The sequence below is a fragment of the Aspergillus alliaceus genome, assembly GCF_009176365.1.
Source record: "Aspergillus alliaceus strain CBS 536.65 unplaced genomic scaffold BDW43scaffold_56, whole genome shotgun sequence".
Lineage (NCBI taxonomy): Eukaryota > Fungi > Ascomycota > Eurotiomycetes > Eurotiales > Aspergillaceae > Aspergillus > Aspergillus alliaceus.
In genome coordinates, this window is record NW_022474739.1 from 233015 (window position 1) to 251741 (window position 18727).

Below are 18727 nucleotides of genomic sequence, written 5' to 3' on the forward strand. Positions count from 1 at the left end.
AACTGGACTTCGTTCTTAAAGGTAAAACTTTTGATAAAATATGTATCCATTTGATTTTTAGAGACTTAGCCAATATATGCATGGTGCATGATACATGTATTAAAAAAAAGGATTGCTCAAACTACAAAATGAGAAAGTGATATGGTGAACCAACGTGGAAAAGACATGAGACATAGCAAAATACCCTCCTTCATGGATGCAATAACCTAAACACCATATTGCCAGCCCTTGCGCCCGGAACCTAAACAAAACGCTTCTACAAAGCGAAGACTATGCTTCACTCTTGGTAGGCTCCCCCTGAGGCTCATTGTTGGGTTCCTTTGCTTCCTTAGATGATTCCTGGTCCGCCTTGGTCGGCTCAGGCTCATCCTTAGGAGCTTCTGAACCCTTGTCGTTGGACTCGTTTGTTTCAACCGTTTCTGCTGTCTCACCCGCCTCTGCCTTTTTCGGCTCCTCCGTGGACTCCTTCCGAGGAGATTGTGCTCTGGCTGGAGAGGACGGTTGCATTGCAGGTTTGTCCGTAGCCAGCGGTTCTTCGGCAGGCTGCTTCTCTTCCACTTGTGCCTCACTTGGCACTACAGGTTGCTCTTGCTGCTCCGTCTCAGGCGCTGCCTCGTCTGCATCTTCCATGGCGGTATCCTCATCCTGTGCCTTGGGAGATGGCTGGCGAGATATGGGTGCAGAAAGGGCGGTTTGCTCTTGACCATCAATGGCCATTTCCGTCTGTTCTGTTGCTGATGCCTCTTCAGCCCTTGATGGTGCCTCAGCAATGGACGGGGTTGCGGGCGCCTCAGTTTCAGTCAGTGGGGCATCGCCCATCTTCGCATCGGCGGTAGTATCCATGTCATCGTCAGGCACCGAAGAAGCCTCTGCAGGGGTAGCAATCCCGCTCTCTAGTCCAGAGTCGACATCAAGATTCCGGTAATTGACGTGGTCCCTGCGTTTCAAAGCGTTAGGTTGGCGACGGATTCCGTTGGCCGCATTCTCTTCTTCGTCTTCGCTGTCACTAAGTTCACCTGGCTTCTCAACATATTGGTCGAATCGCCGCTTGGTGAAGCGCTTGTCCTTATTCTCATCCTCATCCAGGTCGTCCAGAATCGCGTCCGCTTCATCATCCATGCCTTCTACAAGAGGATCGCGCGGTACGTCTGTCATCTGTACAGAGGGAGCAAAAGAAGTTCGCTTAAGATTCTCGACCACTTGCACGCGAATCTTGTCAAGATATTCTTTCGTATTGGCGTTATCCATATTCGATGGCCGCACATCCAACTCATAATCCGGAGCAAAGTACTGTTTAGGTTAGTATCTTCTAACAGAACATATTTAGGGAGATGAACTCACTTCATAGTAATCATTATATGGAAGGTCGGATCCCAGAGGATCCCCAACAAGAATACCGGTTTCAAACGCCCAGGTTCGTGCAACGTTGCGCATCGTGTAACCTCCTCCGCCAAGAATCAAGGTGGGAAGATTGAAGCTCTTGATGAAGTTGACACAGTTGGCATGACCTCTCATACTAAGGTTGAAGCATCCCAAACGATCGCCCGAGAGACTGTCTCCACCACACTGAAGAACCACAGCTTCTGGCCGATACCATTCCATGACGCTCTTGATGACAGGCTCAAAGATACTCTTATAAGAGACATCGTCGATACCGTCGCGAAGCGGGAAGTTGACAGCGTAGTATTTACCTTGGCCTACACCTATATCGCGGAGCTCGCCAGTTCCGGGAAAGTACTCGCCGTACTTGTGGAAAGAGACAGTCATAACTCGATCTGTAGTGTAGAAAGCTTCTTCAACGCCGTCGCCATGATGGACATCAATGTCGACGTACAGCACTCGTTGCTTGAAGCGCAACAATTCGAGAATACCTAGGACAATATCTATGTAGATCCTGTTAGCAAGTCTCTGTAATTGTCAAGCCATGTTTCGTTATTACCATTTACGTAGCAGAAACCACTTGCTTCACTCTTCTTCGCATGGTGAAGACCACCAGCCCAATTGACAGCAATGTCGCATTTATTACGATTAAGTCGCGCTGCGCCCTCCATACTACCTCCCGCGCTGATTCCGCAGAATTCAAACAGACCGTCGAAAACAGGACAATCATCACCGACGTTATACTTGCTTTGCTCCTTAGCAAAAGAGTCCATATTATCCGGCGTTACTTTGGAAAGGAAGTCGATATATTCATCCGTGTGGAATTGGGTCATCTCGTATTTCGATGCTGGTTTTGCGCGCTACGAAGTTTTAACGTTAGCAAGGATGATGTTGTACGGTATGCAGTAACCTAGGGCGGTAGTTACTCACATAAATTTCCATTTTTTTATAGAGGCCATAATTCATGACCAAGCTATGCGTCATCCTTATGCGATGAGGCTTCATTGGGTGACCCGAGACGTAGGCATAGTTACCCACATCGGAGTCGTAGAAATATGCGACTTTCTTGCCACGATCTGACCCGTTGACATTGATCGGGTCCAGAGGGGCTAAGGAGGTCATTCTGGATGACGGTTTATGGGAGGGAGCACCCGTCAACTTCACTCGAAAGGAAAATAGGAAATATATGCCTTGAGCACGGCGATTTCTCGGTTTGAATGTCGATGTTAGATGAAGATGTAGTCTAAGAAGGGCTAAAGACAAGGAAAGGGCTCCAAATACTTGGAATTTAGATCCAGAAATTAGAGCGCCTTATCGAGCAAAGAGAGGGGAGGGTAACTGGCAAAATCAAAGAAATTGTGATGTTTGACTAGACCGCATTCCCATGGCCGGGGAGAACGAGGAACAAAGGTTGAAGCGAAGGGGAGCGAAAGGCGGAAACGCCAATTAACGGTCCAAAGCTGCGCCCACCGCCTTCGTCAGTCAGGCTTGGAGCTCAACTGCGGCTTCACCTCCAACTTCCATCTCTTATCGTCTGCATTCATCTCTTTTTTCCCACATTACTCCATTATACCTCCCTTTGCGAGCTTCCTCATACGTCGCCACCCTCTGATACTCTGAGTCACTCATTTGCTATTCGGAGTTTCTGTATAGGAAGCTACTATTCTTGACCTGTTCTGTATCTCTTTCTCCAATAACTCACATCCCGTCAGCAGCAATGGAGCGACTTGGTCGGATGCTTCAAGCCGCCCAAAGTATGGGCATGGGGGGTGCGGCCCCTGGTGGTGTAAGTCCAACCTTGACATTGCTTAACCACTGTTCTATTGGGATGGTTCTTCCCGGGTATCTCACGCAGTGCCGTACGCCATTGGACCTCTCTATATATTACACCTGCTGCGAAGCTATTGTGCTGATATGTTCCTCTCTAGGATACTCCTAACCTGATCGATAACTCCGAAACCGTACATATTTCATCGCTGGCTCTATTGAAGATGTTGCGACATGGTCGGGCAGGTGTGCCTATGGAAGTCATGGGTTTGATGTTGGGAGAGTTCGTGGATGAATATACAGTTCGAGTGGTTGATGTATTCGCAATGCCTCAGAGTGGTACTGGTGTCAGTGTTGAAGCCGTGGACCCCGTGTTCCAGACTAAGATGATGGATATGCTTCGCCAAACAGGACGGTAAGCATCGCTCGGGCACCTGACCTTATCTAGGCATATGCTGATTCTGAATGATGCAGGCCAGAGACTGTCGTTGGCTGGTATCACTCCCACCCTGGTTTTGGTTGCTGGCTCTCGTCTGTCGATATCAACACCCAGCAATCTTTCGAGCAGCTTACCCCGCGCGCTGTCGCCGTGGTCGTCGACCCCATCCAGTCCGTCAAGGGTAAAGTTGTTATTGATGCCTTCCGTCTCATTCAGCCCCAGACTGTGGTCATGGGCCAGGAACCTCGGCAAACAACATCTAACTTGGGCCACCTGAATAAGCCGTCGATCCAGGCACTTATCCACGGTCTTAACAGGCACTACTACAGCATCGCTATCAACTACCGCAAGACAGGGTTGGAAGAAAATATGTTGATGAATCTGCATAAGCATGTCTGGACGGAAGCATTACAAATGAAGGATTTCCATGAGGAAGGTCAGCACAACGTTGATCAGATGAAGCAGCTCGTCAGTCTTGCCGAGGGGTATGAAAAGCGGGTTAAGGAAGAGACAGAGCTCACCAAGGATCAACTCAAGACGAGATACGTCGGAAAGGTTGACCCCAAGAAGCGTACGTTATATTCTACTCTTGTTACTCTAATTAATATTAACCATTGCTCTAGACATCGAAGATGTAAGCCAACAGCTGATTGAAGATAATATTGTCGCGGTCTCGCGGCAGATGATTGATAAGGAGGCCTCAGTGGCCCGGCAATCAAACGGAAAAGAAGCTCAGAACGGTGCCGGTATGGATGTGGACGAAGACCTATAGATGATTCGCCAGCAGTTAGGAGGTGTATCTTAATAACTGTCTGGGAATCAGGACAGTAGTAGTCCTGCATCATAGAGACAACCATCATGCACGGAGACAACTATAAATAAATGACGTTCCAACTCATACCATACCAGTCAGTCACTGTACAAGGAATTATTTGGTGGGCTCAATTGTACGATCCGCTTAGGAGTACAAAAATCGTCATAAATCTTGCTGTCTTTTTTGGAAATTAGGGCCCAATGCAATAATCACCGGGCATATATTGAACTATATACCGATGGATGTATACATGTTACTCTCTATCATTAGGGCCATTAGAAGATATCAATGGACAGAATAGCGAGAGATTTCAGGGCCCAAACAAAGAATCGCTCTGGTGAGAGTCTTTGTTTTGGTCACGCTCAATCACTGACTTCAGCTCGTAAACCATGGGCTTGTCCATGTCTTCCTCATCGAAATCCGTCCACCCGCGTTCGGGACCCCAAGCAATTTTCTTCTTGGCTATTCTGGTTTCTTCGAGCAGACGCTGCATCAACGCCCCGTTCTTGCGGACAGATGGCCATCCGTCAAATTCCACATGCTCCAAGTTGGGCATTCTAGCGAGAACATCGCGAAGTATTCCACCGGAAAAATCAGTGTAGAAATTCTTAGAAAGTCGGAAGCCCTCAAAAACCGGGTGTGATGGATCGACTTCAATGAAAACCTTGAATGTACGAGCACGAACCATTTCTTCCAGACCAAGGCGGCGGTTGACAGTCCAAGAGCGGGGCGGTGCTGTCCAGCTAGACCCTAATATTAACTCGATAGTCGAGATGGAGGGCCTATATCTAGGTGGGATCATCCTGACAGTTGGCATTCGGGAATAATCCTGCAGGGGAAAGAGACGGAACGTCTGAGTGGAATAGAAGTAGTCGGAGGCTTCATCATGAACCCGCCGTGAAACGAGGAAAAGCTTGATACGGTGAGATGCAGGAGATAGCGGTGGGTTTTTTTTCGAGGAAGCTCCCACACTGCCCTTGGTATACTGAAGCGCTCGCTTGCGACGAGGGGTAAAGAGAACGATGTGGTAGATGCGTAAACGTATCTCAGAAGGTAGGTCGAAGAAGCGAAATGGCTCCACTGGGGCTGTTTCTTTCAAGTTCTCTCTGTCCTCTTCCTCAATCTCTCCTCGCAGCTCGACTTGATCCGGTTTCTGTGGCAGATTCTCGAGATGAACCTTTTCCAGGGCTTCTGATATGGAATCCATAGTAGCTGAAGCGCAAGTCTAGAAAAGGAAGAAAATACAGAGAAAATTTCTATTGGAAAAGGTCTTTATTTCATAAGGGTATTCTTTTTTCATGCCATTGTTGCAGTTGTAAGCTAACTGAACTTCCGAATTAACACAATACACTTTTTAAGGTGGGTAGCGAGCATCAAACCACCATTTATATAGTGATAACAATTTGTATCCCACCAACGGGGCTGCAGCTGCACAAGTAATCTTCGCTGCGGCTCTTGGGTGCAGGAGTCATTGGTCTCCCCAGCTAATACAACCCATCATGCATGGAGAGAGGCGTGTTGGGTCAAATTGTCTGGGTGTCAACTTTCATAATATGGAAAAAAGGAAAAAGAAAGAAGAAACGGGCAGAACGTGGAAGATTTTATAGGGCGCTGCACGGTGGGGGCTTGCCGCTTGCCGTACCGCCAGCAGCGCAACTTTTCCGGAGCTCTGGAAACTCGCCCGGTTATCTTGTTGGACTTCGACAGACATCGAACCTGTGAAAGTGGTCTGGCGCTAGGTCCTGTTTCCACCTCTGCTCAAGTCTCCTCTCGTGTACAGAGCATGAGTACATTTGTTTGTCCTTAAAAGAAAACTTTTAATTATATCACCCTTCTCTCTTTTCACTATGCTTAGCCGTGCCGTATTGCCTCTGACGAGGCCCAACGCCCTCGCCTCTACGCTTCGTTTATCCTCCTTGCCAGTTACCCACTCTCGGTGGTATGCAAAGAACAATAAGCCCAAGGCTTCATATAAGCTTCCCGATTCTATCAAGCAATCCCAAGCCGAGAAGCCGACCCAACCTTCGCAACAGGAATATTCAGCTTCCCAAGCTGAATTCGATACCAATGCGGATGCACAAAGTAACACAGCAAACCAGACCGCCGAACCTGTGAGTAGTTTGTCCTGACTATGGAGCCTGGTTTCCATAGCTGACTGAACCCGACAAGACCGAGAAAGCTGCGCCGCAACAACCACTTCCCGACCTCACACAGGGTATTCCATCCACCCTCGCCGCAGAACTAGAAGCTCGCTCGAAAGGTCGTGGACCGACTGCACTGAACCTTACCGAAGACCCTTCTCGCTCGGACGAATACACAGATGATGGCCACGGCGGCGATATCCCTAAGGATGGTTATGTCTCGTCTCTCGATCGCCGAAGGGCCCGGACGGCCAACCTGATGTATGCCCTTTTCTTGCTTGCGGGTGCCGGTGGGGTCGCCTATCTGGGCCGGAACTGGGATACCGAGGAGGAGGAAAGGATCCATCCGGATGTCCCATCAGGATGGGGCCTTGGGCTCTGGTACAACCGCGTCAAAGCTCGTTTCAGCGATCTCACTAGCTACTATAAAGATCCCGCTTTCCCGAAGCTCCTTCCTGATGAAGATCCCAACCTCCGTCAGCCTTACACCTTGGTGTTAAGTTTGGAAGATCTGCTCGTGCACAGCGAATGGAGCCGTGAACATGGATGGCGAGTTGCCAAGCGACCTGGCGTGGATTATTTCCTGCGCTACCTCAACCAGTACTATGAGCTTGTTCTCTTCACCAGCGTTCCGAGTATGATGGCAGACCAAGTGCTTCGGAAACTTGACCCTTTCCGCATCATTCGCTGGCCACTGTTCCGGGAAGCGACTAGGTACAAGGATGGAGAATACATTAAGGTATGTCGTGTCGAATAGGAACAGAAAGCGAATCACTGACCACCGCTTTTTAGGATCTTGCGTACCTTAACCGTGACCTCTCCAAGGTGATCTTGATCGACACCAAGGAGGAACATGCCCGTTTGCAGCCGGAGAATGCCATCATTCTTAAGAAGTGGAATGGTGAACCCAAGGACAAGACTTTGGTCGCTTTGATTCCTTTGCTTGAGTACCTTGCCGGCATGGGTGTGGAAGACGTACGCCCTGTCCTGAAGTCGTTCGAGGGCACTGATATCCCCGTTGAATTTGCCAAGCGGGAGAAGGCCATGCGTGAACGTTTCCAGAAGGAATTAGGCGAGGAGCAGAAAAAACGGCCTAAACTCAGCATGGGCAGCCTGGCTTCTGCTTTTGGACTGAAATCCACCCGGACTTTGGACGGCGAGCAGACTCCGTCCGAGGGTCTTGCCCAGGGTAAGATGCTCTGGGATCAGATCCGTGAGCGCGGTCAGAAGAACTACGAAATGATGGAGAAGGAGATCCGCGAAAACGGTGAGAAGTGGCTGGCCGAGATGGCCGCTGAAGAGGAGAAGGCACGACAGGAACAGATGGACCAGATGAAGGGCTCCTTCACTAGCATGTTCGGCGCTGGCAAGCAGTAATTGATTTCTTGAGAATTGTGGCGCGTGGCGGTCACTTGGAACAAACACTCTTCTCCCAATCGGATCTTTCTAATGTGTACCTGAAATGCTTTTGTTTTGGGGGACGGGGTTATGATTAGAGGGTTCTCCTACTTTTTTTTGGCTCCTGAGCATCGTCATGGGTCGTCTGTAAAATAGCATTTGGTTGATTATCTGTCCTCTGTATAAATGAGATTACAAGTTTTAATGCCTTTGAACTCTCGGAACAGATGCACTTGCAATAGACACTATCATTACGGGCTTAAAACAGAATATATATATATGAAGTACACTGGGTATAATTGAAAGAGAAATCCTCCAGGCTTATCTTTCTGGGATCGTACATCATGTTAAATTCACATCCTGGAAGACAGAGACATCCCAGATACCCGTCATATCAAACGGAAAACCGTCCATCGTACCAAACGTCCCTGAGATAGACATCATATCATCAACGATATCATTATTGGTCTGTGTCTCGGGAAGCGATATGGCAGCGGGATTCACCAGGCGATTATCGGGCTGCACGACACCACTGAAGTTGAGGTCAGGGGTGCTTCCGTTTCCAGGGAGTCTGTTGAGGATCCGATCGCAGTGATCTAGACACATATCCGCTACGTCCCAGTCCTCCTCTTCTCTGACACGGCGTAAAATGCTTCGGAACATTTCCACGTTGTTGATACAAGAGCGAGCTACATCTGTATCCGTGGTCTCCAAAGCGCAGCGGACGAGAAGAGTGGCGGTAGATGTGAGGTGGAAGGCGCTATCTGTGATTGTCGTTAGATATTTGGAATAAGAGGGTTGATTGTAACAGGATATTTCCATACATGGCAGCCAGAATTCTTGGAAGTTTTCTTTGCGGAGTGAAGAGATGAATTGTACAATTTCTTCAGCGGAACGTCGGCATTCTGTCTGGAAATAGCGCCGGGCCTCCGGGTTGTCGGTATCCGCACTGTTTACCTCCTGTGGTCGGTTTGTTAGGGACGTACTTACATGATGTGTGCGGTGTTGATGACTTACTTTTAGCTCTACCCGGCTTACAAGCATCTTGACAGCCAGGAAGGCCAGCTGTAAGCTGCTCGTCCCTGAGATACGTTCCTCCGACCCAGTGTTCAAAGGTGATCTCAACCAGTCAGGGAGAGAATCCTCCCACATGTCAAGATCAGTGCGGATTTGTCTTAATCTTTTGGAAGTCTCGCGTGATAACCGGTGTTGTAAGCCGTACACAAGAGGCATCAGCTCGCCGAGGATCTCTGTCAAGCGACATAACGCAACATGGCAATGAGCGGCCCTCACGCGTTCAGTAGTGCGACCATTTTGTGGTAACAACCCATCGATGGTGGGGAGTGGGACGTCGTATTGATTCTTGGCGATTTGAGGAGGCACACCGTGACCAAAGCTCCCCCTTTTAGAGATATCAGCGACAATACGGGAATTTCAAAGGCGTATGAAGGACTAACCAGCGATCATGTATTACAACACCCCACCATAATCGTATACGGTGATCCTTCTCCCGCCGAGACACCTTCCAGTGACTGGGATCACGATTCAGACCAAGGCAGTGGGCAAGAGATATCATTCGACCGCAACTGATTGCGTTGCCGGTCATGGAAAAGATAGGTCTTCCAGTCAGGTCAATCAGAGCAGCACTTATGGTCGATAGTCCCGGGGCAGAAAATTCCTCATGGAGAGCGGCTACAGTCATGTTGACCGCATACCGGACATCTGGTTTAGGGTGGCTGGCAAGCTTCGCCACATGCTTCCAGTAGACAAGGGACATGGAATAGACCTGGCATACAAGAGCCGCTGGTGGTTCGCCTGGGACCTCCGAAATGTATGCTTCCCAGAAGCTTTCACCATCAAAGATCGGAAATGCTATGTTAAACCTGTCTATAAAGCTGCAGATATGGATTAGCATCTAGTTAGCCGTGTCAGGAGGCGGTCAAAAGCATACAGCCTAACTAAATCATGCCTAAAAGGCCCAAGGATCTGCTCAAGGATTTCCTTCTGGTTTTCTCCAGGTGGAATGCCGACTCGCATACCCTGCCTCCGTCTAGAAATAGTTGTATAGAGGATTGGTTTTCTCGGATCATTCGAATAGACGTTGTATGGATGACTGTTGGGGTCCTCGTTCTTGTTGGAATGCTCTGGCGGCATGAAGCTCTCAATTACCTGAGCGTCATCCGCAACAACAGGGCCGACAATATGAACGGATTCATTATGGGGATCTTCAAGGCCTTGCCGTCTGGGTTCGCTACCGCGGTTGTCCACTGCGGAATTCGCGCGGGGTAAGGTGGAAATACTTTCCCGTGGACGATTGGAACTGGGAGGTGAATCGCTGTGGGGGGTACGCTTACGCTTCTGGCCAGATGACATGCTTTCCCCGGTATCATCAACGGACCATCTCTTGGGATCGGGGGCATTAGCAATGGACGGATCGTGATTGGATTCCTCTTGGTAATGGCAGTCTGCCCCTTGAACTCGACACAGAAGGCACGATTGGCCTGGGATATCCACCGTACATCGAGACTTGCGCTTCCTACACAAGTCACAAGCCCTGACTTTGTGAGACCTGTACGGTCTTGCGCCGGCGTTAAACCCCGGGGTCACAAGCTTTTGAGTAGCCGAACTACTCTGCGCAGTCGCAGGTGGCATGATGAACCTTGAATGAATTGATTATTTCCGTCAAGTCAGCGAGCATTAAGCCTTAGAGTCCTCAATTGAGAGTCGTGTGCGCTGCCAGCAAGTTCACCGAGGCTGTCAAGATATTGGCGCTGGAGGTGCAGGCGGAGTGAAGATACTGTAAGGGCTGGTGCACTTAGCGATTTTGGTCATAGGGTCCATGCAAGCGACATTGAGCCAAATGATGTTAGTCGCGAAGTCGCGCGAAGCCCCTCATAGTCCACGAATCTGTTTCCTGTGACTCAATAAGAGTATATTTTCAAGACATATCTAGTCGCTACTTCGCTTTTTCTCCTCCGAAGAAGTTCCTTTTCCTTATCGGAAAGTGTGGGGAAGCTGAGTCAGCCACCGGGCCAACCACGTGCCCGGGACAATAACTCTCTATTTATATCCCGCCGTCTTCGAATGCATGCAACTAATCGTATGCCCAGAGTATTTATTCCCCCGATACGTCGGTCTTCAGCGATCGAAAAAAATATACACATACGTGGGGGAAAGATCCACATTTCTGCATATCATTCATTCCTTAATTTATGTTCATTGAAACGTGTGAGCCAAGTCTGCATCTTGTCTCATGTACGCGCTGAGACCAGATCATCGTTGCATTGGCGTTGGGAGACACAGCCACCGGGCCGCTAAGTTGGCGCCTTCGTCCCTCCACAAGCTCTCCGGCTGATTCTCCATATTTTTTGCCCCTTTACTGCCTAGAAAGCTCATGACTATGTGCAATTGGACCCTGTTGTATATTCCTTCCAACAAATGTAGATATCTATGACTCGATGGCCATGGAGGAGGATGTTCGGCTGCCCAGTGCTGAGCAGCTTGATTACGACCGTGAGCAGCTAGACTCCAGCCAACAACAGAACGGCTCGCTTGCAAAGAGCCAATCGCGGCCAGGTGAGCTGATCTCATCTCTCTTCAGCAGTTTACCTCGCACGGTAATTGAGCAGTAAGTTATAACTTTCCCTCACGGCTGCTGCGGCGATTCTTGAACTCGTCAGCAAGACGCCTCTTGTGCAACCCTGTCTCTCTTTTTTTAACTAGCGATGCAGCATTCTATATGTCGTCGACGCAAATACTTTCGCGTCTTTAGCGCTCTTGAACCGGAAATGGAGGCGTATCTCAGATTCGCCTATGTTATACGCTCATCATCTATCTCGCTGTCCATCTTTCTCATTGACAGCAAAAGCTACTTCAGATGAAGTCTCTCTGGATGACCTTGCCATTCTCAAGTTTAGGTTTGGCGCGGAAATAAGACGCAATGCCTTTGAGGTCTTCCTCAGGCCCCGCCAAACCTTGGTGAAGCTTATCTCGACCTCAATGAGTTCCTCAACCGCTTTCCCACAAGGAGAAGCCTTTCGCTTTACTTTCTCACCCAGTGCTCAGTTGGTACTTTGCATAAGCTCCTCAAGGATCGTCGTCCTCGATGTGGCATCTGGCTCAGCAATAGTGAGACATGAACTCAAAACTTGGAGGCGTCCGCTGAATGCTACCATCTTAGACGATGGATCGCTTCTTGCCGTTGTGTCGTCTAGCCATCAAGTCAATATATACAACTTGTCAAACGAAGACGCAAGGCACGTTCAGAACCTCAAACTAAATGACGTTCCACAGGCTCTGGCACTGTCTCCAACAGGCGGTGTTCTTGCCATCGCGTACAGCGATAGAATCGAAGTATACGCCATTGGAGAAGGAGCACTCGCAACCGAACGAAGGGCTGTACGCTGCGCTGGCGTGGATTCGATTACATTCTCTTCAGACGGAGCCATGCTGCTCGGTTCGTCGGGCGATAGCCAGAATACCAGTTTGGTCATTATTACGGTGCCTTTTTATACAGAAGCCGTCATCGATACCTCTGCAAGAGAGGCCCAGACGCGCATGTGGACCACTCAAATTCTGTTTCCCGAAATCATACATGGCTACAGTCATGCTTGTCTACTCCCACTACACGCAGAAGGTGACGGTAGTTGGATTTTGGGGTTTGACAAAGAGTGCGCAGCATTCAGAGCGATTGGAGCCAACAATGTAAATTCCGGTACGGTATACCTTGTGAGTCCAATGTCTGGAAGTGAGCCGCAGGAGTCTCCGCCAATTATGCTACCTACGGTCGATTGTAGTGGGGAGCTTGCTGCCCTGGGTTTCCAAGATTCCGGTCTTTGGGTGTATGGCATACCAGACCGTCTTGATATTGCTCCATCAAATACTTTTACGGCAGCACATGGTGTCGCAGACATTGGTTCAAGTCACGAATCGGATGGGCAGATGCCCCTACCAAGTAATGCGCAACGACTGCAGCACTCTATCACCAAGCCAAAAATGCTTATCAGTGGTCATAAAATGAGCGATATGCCGGGGATTTCTGCGGCTTGCTGGGTGCGACAAGCTGATACCTCGGATGACCATCGTAGGCTGGTGGCTGTCGCACCTGGCGGCATTAGCCCACCCACAATTGGTGAAGAAGATGTTCCGGTTGACGGGGGGCGAGTGCTACTTCTGGATTTTGAGCGATCTACTAAAGATGGAGATTTTACAGAGATTAGCATCGAAATTGGCGAGACGGATCCTAAGATGCTCCATGAACCAAACATTAGCCTGGATACTGAGGTCGAGCTAGAAAGGAGAAGAACCCGCTTGCACCGCGGGAGCTCTTCCTTCCGGGCCAGAGCTCTTGCGCGCGAATCGTACCCAGCGGCTATTTCGATAAGCCAGTCACCACCGTTGGTTATTCGTCGAAATAGTTCTTACTTCTCCAGTTCTTCGAATGATATGGTTGATGGTGAGACATCACCTATTCCGGACACCCCATACGATAACACACAGCCGCGGTCCCGAGATACACTACGTCGTGCTGCCACCGCTGCGGCTACCAGTCGTACCCGATATAACCCACGGCATCGAGACGAACCGCGGCGTGGTTTTGATTCGAGGCCGGTACCTCCGATCTTCCAGGTTCCTCATGAAAGCGATGCTGATAATTGGGTTCCTCCTCCACCCCCCTATAGTCGCGAACCTGATGCGCCACTTCCCGAGTATCTAAGAAGAACTCTTCTTCCCACAAGGACGGAACCTGTACAAAGAGTCAGCGATGCACCGTGTCAAGTTCAAAGGGCCCATACCACTCGTTTAGAGAACATGGCCGAGGAGCCTTCGCCTCCGACTCCCCTTCAAAGGCTGAATACCATCAGTGGGTCCAGATTAGCGTCTCTGGTGCGGTGGAATACTAGGGCTTCAGAGGACTCCGACCCCAGCCGAAGACAAGGCAATTTACTCCGGAGAGGAACTACTTCGAATCATCCGTACTCCCAAAGCATCGACGTGCCCAGCGTGCCGCCAGTGCCACTGCAGCTACAACTGCAAACCACTATCAATTCCCAGGAGATCGATCCAAACATTGCAGGCACCCTTGACGTAGTAAATCCCAGTTTACCTGCAGCTGCCGCGGCGATGCCCCTATCATCCCCCGCGCAGCAAGCATCGCTTCAAGAAACCCAACCCGAGTCTGCGGCCAATCTAGGAGATGCTCTAGAGTGGCAGGACTCTGTGCCTGAAATCCCAGATATGCTGCCTAACCTGAATTATCCCTATTCCCTCTCATCACCTAACTTACAAGTTACCGACGCCTCTCCGGAGGTGTCCCAGCATTCCTGGCTACGTACCGGGTATCACAGATCGATGAGTCGGCGCCCGCAATCGCAGGATATTCGTCAGACGACGCAAACCATACAACCCCTAAATCGCCGGGCCTCCACCGACCCGACACTCTCCACAAGCTCCCAACCGTCAAACGACCTCTGGAGGCGGCGGATTGAGGAGTGGAACGAGCGCACTATTTACGAAAGAAGTAGAAAAAGAAATAAGTGTATAGTGATGTAAATGACGTCGTCCCGTTGAATGGTTACTTCATAGCAATTGGTTCCGGTGTTTCTCTCCATTTTTTCCTCACTTTTCCGCCTTCCCTCCCTCCCTCTCTCTCTTCTCATTTCGTATTCCTAAAATTAGATATACCCACGTTGTTCGGAATCAAGACGTACAGCGCAGCGCAGTTTAAAACGCGTGTACTATGCTGGCCTCTACCACGAACCATTGAATTACATGACTCTAGGCTTATACCATTTCCATTAACTAGTACTACCCTAGCGGGAATCTAGCAGATAGCAGAGTGGGCGTCTAAAACAAGAACATCCATCAATCATTACTTATCTTCCTTTCCCAGAGCCTTGTCCAGACTCGCCTTGGCGTTATCGGCAGCGGAGGATGCCTGGTCTTTACCCTTGTTCAGGATGTCACCGGCGGATTCCGATGGCTTTTCTGTTACAACGGATAAGCATCATATGGTGAAGGGAGAGCAGTGCCCCAGCTCCTCCAAGTCCATTACTTACGAGAGACTGTGAATTGATCAGTTGGGAATTCTTGAAATGTAACACACAGGATAGGGATCTGCTCATCGCGTTATGTATGTGCTGCACTTACATTTATCGAATTGCTCTTTGGCGGAGCCGCTAAGGTCGTTGAAGTTCTTCTTGAGCTGATCCATTTTTCTTTCTGGTTTTGTCAGTATCCTAACCATTTAGAGTATAGAATCGACATACCAGTTGTAAGAATATATATATCTCGATCTAGAGAGAGATATGCAAGGGGACGTGCAGTATGTAGATTAGTTATCAAGCACACCAGGGTTTATTTTATATATCTAGGGGACTAGCGAGAGGTTATCAGCATCACTTAATGGTTACGTAGAAAGAGCTTTCCTGATGCAACTTCGACAACGTAACCATGGAAATGGAGTTGAGGAGTTCCAGTCGACTTCCGAATGCAGCAAGACTGATAGTGGATCTTGGCAACTCTATGGAGACTCTATGATTACAGCTGGAGCGTCTATGATGCTAACTAACTTTTATTATGTATTACTAACCGTACCTTCTGGTTAACTAGTTTTGTTCTTTGGACCTTTTCGTTTTCTTTTCCCTTTTTTTTGATTGCTCTTCTTTTTTTTTTTTTTTGAAAAAGAATTAAAAATTAATTATTCGCTGGAGATGTTTTGAGTACTATTGATATAGGCTTGCGCCTGTTCCGCCCTGTGCCATTATGTACCCTAACAAGAAGGCTGTGGTATGTGAAGTTAGCCCTAAATTATAGAATTTTGGCTGGTGAGAGAATAAGCTGTAGTGCCTGAATTATCCTGCTGATTCCGTAGATGTGTTGATGAGGGGATGATTTCGATTCATTAGGGTCCTTATAAAAGAATGGTGTTTCTCATCGTTGTTTAAATTAGATCATATTCTTGATCGCTATGAATCATTTCTCTTCTTCTATTCGCATTAAAAAACAATTGTAATAATCAATGCTGGGCTTGCATCGACTATGGAGCCATTCTCAAGTTGGATCTCAAACTCGCTGGAGCGACACGACAAAAGATCAAAGCAAGGACACACACAGACTCAAGGGTCTTCTTCAACAACCACCTCCACCTCCACCACAACCTCCTCCACCTCCACCACCACCACAGCCTCCTCCACCGCCGCCTCCACTACTGCCACCCCCGCCGCAGCCTCCGCCAGCTCCAGATCCGCAGCCACCTGCTGCGCCCCCACCAGCACACCCGCCAGCACATAATCCTCCCATCCCACCGCAGCCGCCCGCTGCAACAGCCCCTCCACAGGTTCCTGCCGCACAGTTGCCATAGGCCCCTGGAACGAGGCTCATGCAGCTTGGGTTCGTCGCGTATGCATTGGAGTGCACGCAAGGGTCACACATATACGGGGCATAATATGGCACGTACACCGGATAGCCATATGCCATGGGGATGACATAGAGACTAGCGTCCGAAGAACGATCCTGTTCCTTGTCCCCTTTCTTACGGTCCCGCTTCTCTGCGCGACGGCGTGCCTTCTGGTAGTTGCTGTGAAGTTTCAGGTACTTCATCTGTCTGGGATCGAGGCTAGAACGGGGCTTTTTAGTCTCTGCCGGCACAGCACTGTGGGCAGAGATGTGTGGGTTCTTGTCCGGATTGGAAGATATGTCTGCCCGATTGTGGAGATTGGCGACTGCTTCCCGAGCTCTGGAGGTAGACTGGGAGACAAAGATGCCGTCGCGGAGATCTGGAGCGCGGATGGCCTCGCAGTACCAGCACGTGCACTCGCTGTAGATCTCACCATTAGTCATCTTCTTGTACATTTTGTTGGTCCACTCGAATCCATCCGATAATTTAGTCTCTTCAACTTTGTCGTCATGGTCAATGAAGATTGAGACCCTGGTGTGCTGTCGTGTTGTAAAGATGGAGTAGTCGAAGTATCTGGAAGGCGACAATTGATGCGTATGCCATGCGAGATCGACATCCAGGGTTGGGACGGCCATGTGGCGTGGGTTACGCGCCATAATTTGGAAGAAGACCTCATACTTCTTGATTAAACGGTCCATGGTTGCTTTCACTGCCGGTGAGTGAAGCCAGTCAATGTTGTCCATCTTCTGGACAAAAGTGCCTTGTCGAATTACCGCACCAACCAGGTCGAGAGCAAAGGGAGTGACGTTGTCCCAATACCGAGACATCATTCGGCGGAATGCCACTTTCTCTTCAGGAAATAATGAGAGCTGGGCGGAATCTGGGTTGACCTTTCTCATCATGCTCCGACTCTTGATTCCCGCCTGTAGCCTATCGCGTAGCGCCTGCATCGTTCTGCAGTTATTCTCCGTTGGGTCAGTCTGGTTGAGGATAATGGGGCCTATCGCGTTTATCAAGCGATTAGGGAAAATCGACTGGCTTTTCCGTCGACTTGAGACCATAACACCTTTGGGCACGCCCCTAAAGTCATATAAGGTACCTGGCATTGGTGTGTTCGCAGCCCAGAATGCTCTGACATCTTTCCTGAATTTCTCAATCTTCAGTCTCTCGTGTGTGATCTCGAAGTTGCAGACTGGACATGTTTTTCGGAAATTCTTATCCGCGAAACCGTGGCAGTGGTTGAATGCTTCATCGAGCGGGACAGATATCTGCGCTTCAGTCCAGTGCACGGACAGCTCATGTCTACAGCTCGGACACTCGAGGGACTTTGTCGATGCCCCTTGTAAGTTGTCCCAGGGAAGGCTTGTCTTATACTGAAAGTGAGTTTCCGCCGGCTGGCCAGCGTCGTATTCCAGGGTTTGATCATCGATACAGGAGTTAATAATTTCCCAAGGGAAACCACCTGCCCAAAGCCCCATGGCTCCATCACGAATGCAATCTTCAAGAAAGGCTCTAGGGTTCAGCATATGTGCATGCCACACCATTAGAATATCTGACCGGAAGGCCTGTCAGTAGCTTGAACTTGGTAACAAAGGCTGGGCCAAGGATGTGCTCACCTAACGGGGGTATGGTCTTTGGAGACCAGTGGTAGGGGCGACTCTGTTCGGTAATCAATTCATAACGTTTATCTTCAAGTTCCGGTTGCTTAAGACGTTTTCCGTAAGAACGGACACACTCCTTCCACCAAGTCGTGTAGCGGTCGACCGCCCTGGTTGTATATACGGCCCATCGCTTTTCTTTGACACGCGCCCAAGCTTCATTGATATCATCCCCAAAGACATCTGGGTCAGGGTCTTTGATATCAAATAAACCCTCGATGCTAGTCACACTGTCGCGCAAATCGGCGACTGCGGCCAAGAACTTAAGATGAGCGATACACTGATCTTGGGTGACTGTCGAACAGACAGGTGGCCCGGCGGTCTGAAGTAAGTCCAGTGGTGGTATTACTAGCGGCGGCTCGTCAACCTGGTCGTACGCTGGAGGGTCGACTTCGGCGACAACTTTTGTGGACTTATCAACAGAAGACGATTGCATCCTGCTAAAAAGACCATAAATTCATGTGCTTGCAGTCGTAAATTGCTGAGGCATACTTCAATCAATTCGGAAGGAGCAATGCCGCTTTATACCTGAGAATCACACATATGAAAGGGCCATCGTGATGTAAGATGATGGATGACTTAGTAGTAGCAGGGCAAACAATGAAACGGGGCGATGTCCCATGGACGAACGAATCAACAACCTAGAATATCTTATTGGATGGTTGTGAAGAACGAATGAACACCTCAGGGTCCTGCATGTTTCTAGAAAGCCGGGCAACCTAACGTAGCCTT

General features: G+C 49.3%; 8 protein-coding genes across 8 annotated transcripts; 3 read left to right on the top strand and 5 right to left on the bottom strand.

Annotated features, from left to right (window-relative positions):
- Positions 1-28: 28 nt before the first annotated feature.
- rpdA (histone deacetylase RPD3) lies at positions 29-2857 on the bottom strand. Its single transcript, XM_032043392.1, has 4 exons — positions 2311-2857; positions 1940-2240; positions 1342-1883; positions 29-1290 (listed from the first exon to the last, which is right to left on the bottom strand). The coding sequence occupies exons 1-4, from the start codon at positions 2500-2502 to the stop codon at positions 271-273; spliced, it is 2055 nt and encodes a 684-aa protein (XP_031895970.1). The 5' UTR covers positions 2503-2857; the 3' UTR covers positions 29-270.
- Positions 2858-2861: 4 nt separating this feature from the next.
- Positions 2862-4534, top strand: BDW43DRAFT_197565 (proteasome regulatory particle lid subunit RPN11). The gene is made up of 4 exons (XM_032039094.1): positions 2862-3166; positions 3309-3562; positions 3622-4157; positions 4210-4534. Exons 1-4 carry the CDS (start codon positions 3098-3100, stop codon positions 4356-4358), a joined length of 1008 nt encoding a protein of 335 aa, XP_031895971.1. The 5' UTR covers positions 2862-3097; the 3' UTR covers positions 4359-4534.
- BDW43DRAFT_197585 (uncharacterized protein) lies at positions 4201-5942 on the bottom strand. Its single transcript, XM_032039095.1, has 2 exons — positions 5780-5942; positions 4201-5720 (listed from the first exon to the last, which is right to left on the bottom strand). The coding sequence occupies exon 2, from the start codon at positions 5605-5607 to the stop codon at positions 4711-4713; it is 897 nt and encodes a 298-aa protein (XP_031895972.1). The 5' UTR covers positions 5608-5720; positions 5780-5942; the 3' UTR covers positions 4201-4710.
- Positions 5943-6105: 163 nt separating this feature from the next.
- On the top strand, positions 6106-8154 carry BDW43DRAFT_289429 (protein translocase subunit TIM50). The gene is made up of 3 exons (XM_032043393.1): positions 6106-6511; positions 6570-7280; positions 7334-8154. The coding sequence occupies exons 1-3, from the start codon at positions 6248-6250 to the stop codon at positions 7916-7918; spliced, it is 1560 nt and encodes a 519-aa protein (XP_031895973.1). The 5' UTR covers positions 6106-6247; the 3' UTR covers positions 7919-8154.
- Positions 8155-8200: 46 nt separating this feature from the next.
- Positions 8201-10865, bottom strand: BDW43DRAFT_197607 (putative C6 transcription factor). The gene is made up of 5 exons (XM_032039096.1): positions 9891-10865; positions 9397-9834; positions 8957-9341; positions 8764-8899; positions 8201-8703 (listed from the first exon to the last, which is right to left on the bottom strand). The coding sequence occupies exons 1-5, from the start codon at positions 10589-10591 to the stop codon at positions 8282-8284; spliced, it is 2082 nt and encodes a 693-aa protein (XP_031895974.1). The 5' UTR covers positions 10592-10865; the 3' UTR covers positions 8201-8281.
- A 174-nt stretch (positions 10866-11039) lies between these two features.
- Positions 11040-14986, top strand: BDW43DRAFT_289437 (F-box domain protein). Its single transcript, XM_032043394.1, has 2 exons — positions 11040-11567; positions 11671-14986. Exons 1-2 carry the CDS (start codon positions 11398-11400, stop codon positions 14489-14491), a joined length of 2991 nt encoding a protein of 996 aa, XP_031895975.1. The 5' UTR covers positions 11040-11397; the 3' UTR covers positions 14492-14986.
- BDW43DRAFT_315311 (uncharacterized protein) lies at positions 14811-15152 on the bottom strand (the record flags this gene model as incomplete). The annotated part of the gene is made up of 3 exons (XM_032048026.1): positions 14811-14926; positions 14998-15003; positions 15089-15152. 3 exons carry the CDS (start codon positions 15150-15152, stop codon positions 14811-14813), a joined length of 186 nt encoding a protein of 61 aa, XP_031895976.1.
- A 917-nt stretch (positions 15153-16069) lies between these two features.
- BDW43DRAFT_322405 (uncharacterized protein) lies at positions 16070-18678 on the bottom strand (the record flags this gene model as incomplete). Its single annotated transcript, XM_032049542.1, has 2 exons — positions 17954-18678; positions 16070-17889 (listed from the first exon to the last, which is right to left on the bottom strand). The coding sequence occupies exons 1-2, from the start codon at positions 18429-18431 to the stop codon at positions 16070-16072; spliced, it is 2298 nt and encodes a 765-aa protein (XP_031895977.1). The 5' UTR covers positions 18432-18678.
- Positions 18679-18727: the final 49 nt, after the last annotated feature.

What these genes read in the sequence shown, in the direction of transcription:
- rpdA (XM_032043392.1), bottom strand. Translation starts at nt 2,502, where the DNA reads ATGACCTCCTTAGCCCCTCTGGACCCGATCAATGTCAACGGGTCAGAT. An exon ending in TGGTTTCTGCTACGTAAATG is followed by an intron (nt 1,884 to 1,939) that starts GTAATAACGAAA and finishes GGATCTACATAG; the next exon opens with ATATTGTCCTAGGTATTCTC. An exon ending in CATATAATGATTACTATGAA is followed by an intron (nt 1,291 to 1,341) that starts GTGAGTTCATCT and finishes TAACCTAAACAG; the next exon opens with TACTTTGCTCCGGATTATGA.
- BDW43DRAFT_197565 (XM_032039094.1), top strand. Translation starts at nt 3,098, where the DNA reads ATGGAGCGACTTGGTCGGATGCTTCAAGCCGCCCAAAGTATGGGCATG. An exon ending in GGGGTGCGGCCCCTGGTGGT is followed by an intron (nt 3,167 to 3,308) that starts GTAAGTCCAACC and finishes GTTCCTCTCTAG; the next exon opens with GATACTCCTAACCTGATCGA. An exon ending in ATGCTTCGCCAAACAGGACG is followed by an intron (nt 3,563 to 3,621) that starts GTAAGCATCGCT and finishes TGAATGATGCAG; the next exon opens with GCCAGAGACTGTCGTTGGCT.
- BDW43DRAFT_197585 (XM_032039095.1), bottom strand. Translation starts at nt 5,607, where the DNA reads ATGGATTCCATATCAGAAGCCCTGGAAAAGGTTCATCTCGAGAATCTG.
- BDW43DRAFT_289429 (XM_032043393.1), top strand. Translation starts at nt 6,248, where the DNA reads ATGCTTAGCCGTGCCGTATTGCCTCTGACGAGGCCCAACGCCCTCGCC. An exon ending in CAAACCAGACCGCCGAACCT is followed by an intron (nt 6,512 to 6,569) that starts GTGAGTAGTTTG and finishes GAACCCGACAAG; the next exon opens with ACCGAGAAAGCTGCGCCGCA. An exon ending in AGGATGGAGAATACATTAAG is followed by an intron (nt 7,281 to 7,333) that starts GTATGTCGTGTC and finishes ACCGCTTTTTAG; the next exon opens with GATCTTGCGTACCTTAACCG.
- BDW43DRAFT_197607 (XM_032039096.1), bottom strand. Translation starts at nt 10,591, where the DNA reads ATGCCACCTGCGACTGCGCAGAGTAGTTCGGCTACTCAAAAGCTTGTG. An exon ending in GTTGTAATACATGATCGCTG is followed by an intron (nt 9,342 to 9,396) that starts GTTAGTCCTTCA and finishes TATCTCTAAAAG; the next exon opens with GGGGAGCTTTGGTCACGGTG. An exon ending in CCAAGAATTCTGGCTGCCAT is followed by an intron (nt 8,704 to 8,763) that starts GTATGGAAATAT and finishes CGACAATCACAG; the next exon opens with ATAGCGCCTTCCACCTCACA.
- BDW43DRAFT_289437 (XM_032043394.1), top strand. Translation starts at nt 11,398, where the DNA reads ATGGCCATGGAGGAGGATGTTCGGCTGCCCAGTGCTGAGCAGCTTGAT. An exon ending in CCTCGCACGGTAATTGAGCA is followed by an intron (nt 11,568 to 11,670) that starts GTAAGTTATAAC and finishes CTAGCGATGCAG; the next exon opens with CATTCTATATGTCGTCGACG.